The 7,392-nt window shown below is 41.1% G+C and overlaps 1 protein-coding gene across 1 annotated transcript in view; it reads right to left on the minus strand.

Moving 5' to 3' along the window:
* Nucleotides 1-311: 311 nt before the first annotated feature.
* The window catches only part of HNRNPR (heterogeneous nuclear ribonucleoprotein R), a 1,454,575-nt gene continuing 1,447,494 nt past the window's right edge, over nucleotides 312-7,392 (minus strand). Inside the window, exons 14-15 of the mRNA XM_044060074.1 lie at nucleotides 2,922-3,043; nucleotides 312-2,645 (exon numbers count right to left, since the gene is read on the minus strand). Coding sequence (XP_043916009.1) covers nucleotides 2,039-2,645; nucleotides 2,922-3,043 — 729 coding nt within the window. The 3' untranslated portion in view covers nucleotides 312-2,038. The remainder of the gene's footprint in view (nucleotides 2,646-2,921; nucleotides 3,044-7,392) is intronic.

Genomic DNA, 7,392 nt, shown 5'->3' on the forward strand with positions numbered 1-7,392 from the left:
TTACACTGAAATTTGGTTTCAAATTGTCTTCAAAACATGGCAGTAATCTAGAACCTTCTGGTTCTGTGGCTAATATAGCATCAACTGAACACAACTCAGTGATAAGATGGAGACAAAGGAACCTCAATACTGTACATACTACAGGAATAAGAGAAATATGACTGGACCCTTTAAATGTCTCAAAGAAATAGGGCACAACACATCTTTCAGAAAAAAAAAGTGGTTAAAGATATTAAAACTAAAAGGGGTAGACAGATGTAAACATTTTCCAGGGAAGTGTAACAGGTGGGCATGTCTAAGTCTCAGTCCTGTGAAGCTGCAGCATGGTCTTTAATGACTTCATAATACAATCAGCAAAGAACAGTGAAAATCATCACAGGTAAGATTTACAAATTCTGTAGCAACTGAAGGACTACATGCAGACATTAACAAGCCAGCTGTCATAACCTCCTGTTAAGTTCTAGGTTTATAAGTTGTCTTTTTATCACATTTCTCAATTAAAAAACTAGTAAAAATAGGCAACGGTGGCTTTATCAAGCTAAATGTAAGCTTTATGTATGTAAAATGGAATACACAAAATAAACGTGGAAGATGTCATCAATAAAAACCTGAATAAAAATAATTTTTCTTGAAGAGCAAGCATGTACAGCCAAACCAATAAACATACTTACACAGGCTTGAATGCAATTACTTGATCAATCAAAGAGAAAAACACTAGTAAAAATACACTTATGTACAACAGGGGACTCAAAATGTCGATAAACTAATCTTTTGCTAAAATGAATTGCAAGAAACTTACCTAATGGGAAGAGTGTTTTAGTACGTGACCCAAATAGCTTTGACAAAAAACACACAACTGTTCTGCATACACAATACCACATTCTCAGCGACAAAAAGACAGCTTTAACCACACACAGTGCCAACAGTCAATTATGATCACTCTGACAAAAACCTTGCCATTAAGATAAAACCCACCTCTACAACAGAACTGTTTAGCGGACTGAACTGATCCAACGGAAATCAAAATTATCAAGTTTTTTGCTGTTGTTTAAGCACCTTTTGATATTTTGCAAATGACAGATTTCATGTACAGCAGATCTTAAACCAAATATTTGGTAGAAAAAAATGAACTGCCCTTGCAATAGCAGTTCATTCATTTACAAAATGGTAATGAGTGCGATGGTCAGTCTTTTTACGATGGTGTTCCAATGTGTGGTCACTTTTTTGCATAAATTTGATCAGTCATATAGGCATTTCTATAAAATGTCAATGAAACAATTTACAATTCAAAAAATGTTTTGTCACACAATTAAATTTGTAATGGATTTTCATTTTTGTGTGTTTGATGGTTTTAACGTGTTTTGAGTTTTATTGATTTTACATGTACAAGAAATTGGTCAATACAGTCACATCAAGGAACAAATTTTCAAGTTTTTTTTTTTTTTTTTTTTTGACGATTCAAGCCAAACAAAATTTTTGAAGGGCAGATTTCCAATGAGTTAAGTATTAACATTTTTTTGTTTTGTTTGTTTTAAAAACACAGTTAACCTACTTCTATGAATGCAAGCAAACAATCAAAGGTTACTGTCCAATACAAGAAAAACTTAAAAAGTTGTTGAATCGTTCAATCGCTTAAAACTGCTAGGAGAAAGCTCTAGCTTTTATATACAGCATAAACCTACAGCAGACTATCCCCAAAAAAGTGGAAACTGTCCAAAACCAGATGCTTCTGCAAAATCATGATTGGAAAACTGGGCCCATCCTCTTTTATATCTGCTAAAATGTAGCCTAAAACAATAAAAGCACTGAATTCCTCACAGAACTTGAGGGACGTTATGTAGTCAGAAATGTCCATGTGCAACTATGCTGAGAAAGAAAATAGTAACACGACTGGTATATACAACAGAGGCTCTTCAGTCAAATAGAAAGGGCAGCCAATCGATAATGAATGTCTAGTTTAAGCCAATCAGTATTTGGAAGGATGCAGAATGATAGCCAATCAGATCTTGCCAATCTCATTTTTCAAGCCCTCACATGTCTACTTCCACTGTTGCCCATAAGTATCCTGATAAAATTCCTGGTTGTCATTACTGTAACCATAGTTACCAGAATAGCCACCACCTTGCTGGAGAGGCTGTTGAGCGATCGGTTGAGAGCCCCAGTTCTGCTGGTTGTTCGTTTGGCGACGCTTGGAATCAGGTTGGCTGTACCCATCAGCTTTTCGCTTGCCTCCAACGTTGCCCCCACGATTTCCCCTTGCTCCACGAGCACCACGACCTCTTGGCTGTTGTGTAGGGCCCCCTCTCCCACCCCGGGCTCCTCTTGGTGGTCCCATGGGTACCCCCCGCTGGGGGTAGCCAGCTCTACCTCGAAGCGGTGGTGCACCCCGCCCTCTAGGCGGTGGTGGAAGACCTCGCCCACCCCTTCCACCTCTTCCTCTTATTACATAGCCATCATCATAGCCATAGTACGGGTCTTCATAGCCACCACGGTAGTCATGATAATCATAGCCATAGTAATCATCATAATAATCTTCGTAGCCATAGTAATCAGGGGGATAGGTATATCCCCCTCTCCCACCACGACCTCTGCCTCTCATGGGAGGTGGCATACGAGGTGGAGGGTAGTAGTAATAATCTTCATACCTAGCAGAGAAACAGAGATATAAACACACATTAGTTCAGTTTGAGTTTCCAATAATCTCGGCTATCTGACTACAGCTGTATAAAAACTTCAGTAAACTAATTCATTATACATCACATTTTTTATTCATAAAAATAACAAATAACTAATCTGTAATTAAACCCTTTTGCTCTTCCCTCAGGTTTCTCAGACATACATACAACTACATACTGTTGCAATACTATGTTATTTCAGTACTGTTGTAGCTAGTCAGTACTTTAACAGGTACTGAAACTTACGCCGTGCTTCGAGTGGCTTGTCTGGCAGCTTGACGCTCTTTCCTCTTCTTATCAGGTGGCTTGGCAAGAACTATTTCTATTTCTTCTCCTTCTACAGCCTTTCCATTCATTTCGTCCATGGCCTGCAACAAGACAGAACTCACTATAATTATTTTAAGGTTTCCTGAACTTAAACATCATATGCAGATCAGGCAAACACTAAATCCTGAAGTTAAGTGTAAAAATGTTCGACTGCAGTCATTTATCCTTTTTCATACTATATTGGTAATCAACGCAGGCTTTTTTGACCAGCTATATTTATATTTAAAATGTAGAAAGGAAAAAGGAAGACAACCCCACCCCATTAATATGGGCCAAATGCTCAGAGTCGGCTGCACTTCAGTATGCTTGGGTTTCACCAAATACTCCATTTCAAAACGCTTCCACTTTGAGATAAAAGTACACTTTAAATCCTTGATTTGAGCTCAGAGGCACTATTCATATAGCAGAATTACGAGAGACATATCAATGTAGGGACTTATTCTAAATATGCATTTTTTTAGGAAATTAAAGTATAAATAATTTATATCACCAGGGACAAAAAAAATAAACCTCTAGTTACCAAACTGATTTGCTAAAGCAAGTTATGTATACACAAAAAGAGTACCCATTATAACCATAGGTATTTGAAAAGGATTATTGTGGTGTGTTCACAATACATGAGTGAGGCTTGGCCAGTAATGGCTGTAAGTCTTCTGGCCAGGCCAAAAAAGATCAGACGTTACGAAACTAGATGCAGGGTTACCACCCAAGACATGGATGTTAGTCACATTTCATGCTGTAAAAGAAGCAAACACCCACACCATCATCTTCTTTTCTAGCATGTGTAGTCGTACATATATTTGTTTTTTTTTTTTTTTTGAACACGGCATCATAAAACATGTAAAGATGGTGGGGAGTCCATCCCACCGTGCTGACCCCAGTACTTGAGCATTTGTTGCTAAATTAAGTTGTTAAACAGCTGTATCATGTTCATTATAGGGAATGCTGTTGCAGCATGACAAATAACAGAACAGCAAGTCTTAACCTTGGTTTTGGGATGAGTGAGTTTGCATGCTTAGCATCTGCATTTTTTTTCCCTGTAGGAACACATCAGTGTGTAGTGCTTGAAGGTGTGAATGGTTATCTAGATAGATGCTTCACAAATCTTAAGGTCAGACATTTCCGAAAAGGCAGTCACACAGTGGATGCAGGTCTTTGTAGAATAGACTCCAAACATGCCCCTGTGAGGTCTTTCCAGCATGACAAAAGCAAATGCAGTTATCAAGCCACCTGGCAAATGTGCTTCAATATTGGTCCACCTGTTTCCCTAGTTTGAAACTCACAAATGGTCTTCTGGTTAGGTAGCAAGTACCTCAAGCTCTCTCTGCACATCCAATATATACAGAACTCTCTCTGCTGTTTTAAGGCCTAGAAAAGTAACACTGGTATGTTGTACAGTTGTGTTAGCTAGTTAAACGCATATGTTTCAGTAGACTCACTGCTGCAGTAATGACTCTAGGGATTTTCTGCCTTGCAGAAGCCTAAGGCTGCCCAAATACCAGAAATCTTACCATCTGCTACAGTCGCATTTTTAAAAGCACACTTGCCCCACTCTGATTTTACTTTCTAGAATACCTAGAGCACAATCTACCTACATATAACCACAGACTATCAGAGAAAATACAATATTGTACTTACCTGGGGTGGGAGAAAGATAAGGGAAGGAAGGGTACCCAACCTTATGTCCAGGGAGAAGGTGTATGACAAAGGAAACTGGTACTACACCATTAAATCAGCTTAAGCATCAACATTTACGGCAAGTGCCCAACATAACCCTACTGTGTTTTGTAGTTCACTCATGCAGTAACGACTCATGCGAAGATTCCAGAGCTAGAGAGAGTTAGGAGGTTGACCAGTAGCCTGTCCATGGGAATTCAGATGCTGCAGGATTGCTCAAACAAATCACTAATTGCCATGCCCAGGGCCAATACAGAATGCTTAGTAAAGGTGTGAAAAGAAGGCCAAGTTGCTGCCTCCAGTGAGCCCAAAGGGCAGGGCTTTGAACTAAAAGTGAATGCCTCCAAGACAGAAACAAGGAAACCTTCTGGATCGCCTGCCCATCAAAAATGTGGTAGCAATCATTCTTAAAGTCTATTGAACACATTCATTCTCCCTAAACAGAGGAAGGATGGACTGTACAATGAGCTTCTGGAACTGTGTGTGCGATATACTGAGATGCCTGAGGTCCAAAATTGGCCTAAGATCCCAGTTCTTTTTTGGCACCAAGAAGAATCTAGATTAAGTTATAGATCCATGTTGGCCTGGTGAGACTTCCTGAATGACTTCTGTTTAGCAGATTTATTTCTATAGCAGCTGCTTTTTTTTGAGGGGTGGAACACTGACACTGGAGGGAATAAAGAAAAGGGATAGAATGGACACTGGTTATAATCCTTCACACATATAAATCTTCGGTGACAGATGTCCTGGTATAAGCACCCCCTCTCCCCCAACTGTCACTGCAGCACAGCAGTCAAGCATCTGTTTAGGAGTACTGATTTGGCCTTTTGGATAAAGGACCCCTGAAGCCTTGGTTCTGAGGATGACCTCTGAAAAGGAGGTGACATTCACCATTAGAATTTCCTCCTCTGCCACAGGAGGGGTCTATCTCCAGAAGACTTCAGAGGGAATTTTTGAGACTTCCAGAACTACAGTTATTTACCCACCATCTGGTTCTTACACAAGGACATCTGAGGGTGTAGAAAACCATATCCCTAAGGCAGAATGGTTTTCCCATTTTGCTGACTCCTAGAGAATGCATTTTTGACTTTTGGTCGGGAAAGGGTTGAACTATCAAAAGGGGTATTCACTAAGGACATCTTGAAAAACTCCGCAAAGTCACCCAAGCACATCCAAACATGTCTTAAGATAGCACCTTCAATTGCATTGGAGATGAAATGCATTAAACAGCTGGAATAAGACTAAGGTGGTGCATTGTGAGGCCAAAGTTTTCTTGACTTCTGCAGACATGGACCCAGAAAGAGATTTGGAGAACTCTGGTTAAATCTCTCTGAAATTTTGTCATATGTGCCAAATAATTCACTGTCCTCAGAATGAAGATAGCTGAGGTGTAAACTTGGTTCCCAAACCTGCCCAAAACCCTGGGCTACCTCTTAGTATGGACAGAGGAGCTCTCTTTGGCCAGCTCCTTTTTGGAGGCTGCCACTACTATCATGGAATCCACCATGGGGCCTTTACTCCAACATGGGCAATCTTTCAGTGCAACAAGAAATTTGTCTGGTTTATGCAATATCCATTCAGCCACATCCAGCTCCTTCCATGCTCAGAGGCAGATGCTGCAGCAGAGCTATCTAGTACCAAAGCTCCAAGGAGGAAAGGCTGTGACAGTTTTGGAGTTGATCTCCTACCCCTGGATTAGACGCAGACTCTTCACCTCCAATAACCCTCCAAATCAGAGGCGCTTGGAATCGGATGGATCAGAGCAGTCTCCAGAGTGGAAGACCATCAATTCTTCAGATCAGACGAAGACCACCTTTGGGTAACATTCATATCGAAGTCTCTGAGCCTGGCAGATGGAACAGGGGAGGAGTGACCACAGGAAGGGGGTGAAGGACCAAAGCTCAGAGGTCTGAGAAATCGCAGCTAGGAAACCCCCAAATAAACTTGTGTCCTGAGGTACTCATCAGCATATCTGCATCTACTTCTGTCAGGCTTCTGGTAGACCAGCTGATCTGATGGAGGAAGAGGATGAAGGAGGTCTGGAAGTTCTCTGTACTGGTCTCTCCTGTAAGAAGGGGGAATGCAGTATAGGAGGAACTAGATCTGGAGAGAATCTTTGCTCTGGTAGAGACTGAGTTTGAGCGAATAGGTTCATAGGTAGGTACTACGCTATCTGCCCGAAGGCAAGCTTAGCCAGAATGTGCTGGCTTTCGCCACCCCCTTAGATTAGTTCCGTGCTTCTGTCCAGCGAAGCCACTGAAGTGATCCCTGGGGGTAAACTTTGTTTCACATCCACTCGTCAAGGTTTCTATTGAAGAGAATTAGCGAGGAGCTCTGCCTAATGTAGATTGGAATCTTGTTCCAAAGCACAGAAAGTCTCTGGGACAGGAATCTATCCCTCCAGCACATCCTATTTATTGTTGTGGTGAGGTTTAGACCCCTAGTGTGTGCGGCTCGAGGGGATAAGGTTTTCTTTAAGTGGAGCATGTCCATCAATTCTGGGTTGGACATTGCCTTGTATGTCAGGCAGAGATCACCTCGGAGTAGGCGGTATGTAACAGAGTACAGCTCGAGTTTCTTCAGTCTAGCTGTATAGGGCATCTGAGGCCAGTGATCCTCTTGGTGAGATACTTCTGTTGTCTTTCCAGCTGTTTCATTTGTCTTGTAACGTACATCCCAAATGGGGCGTTGTACTCTATGATGGGTCTGATGA

The sequence above is a fragment of the Protopterus annectens genome, chromosome 1.part2 (assembly GCF_019279795.1).
Source record: "Protopterus annectens isolate FY-2018-M chromosome 1.part2, PAN1.0, whole genome shotgun sequence".
Lineage (NCBI taxonomy): Eukaryota > Metazoa > Chordata > Ceratodontiformes > Protopteridae > Protopterus > Protopterus annectens.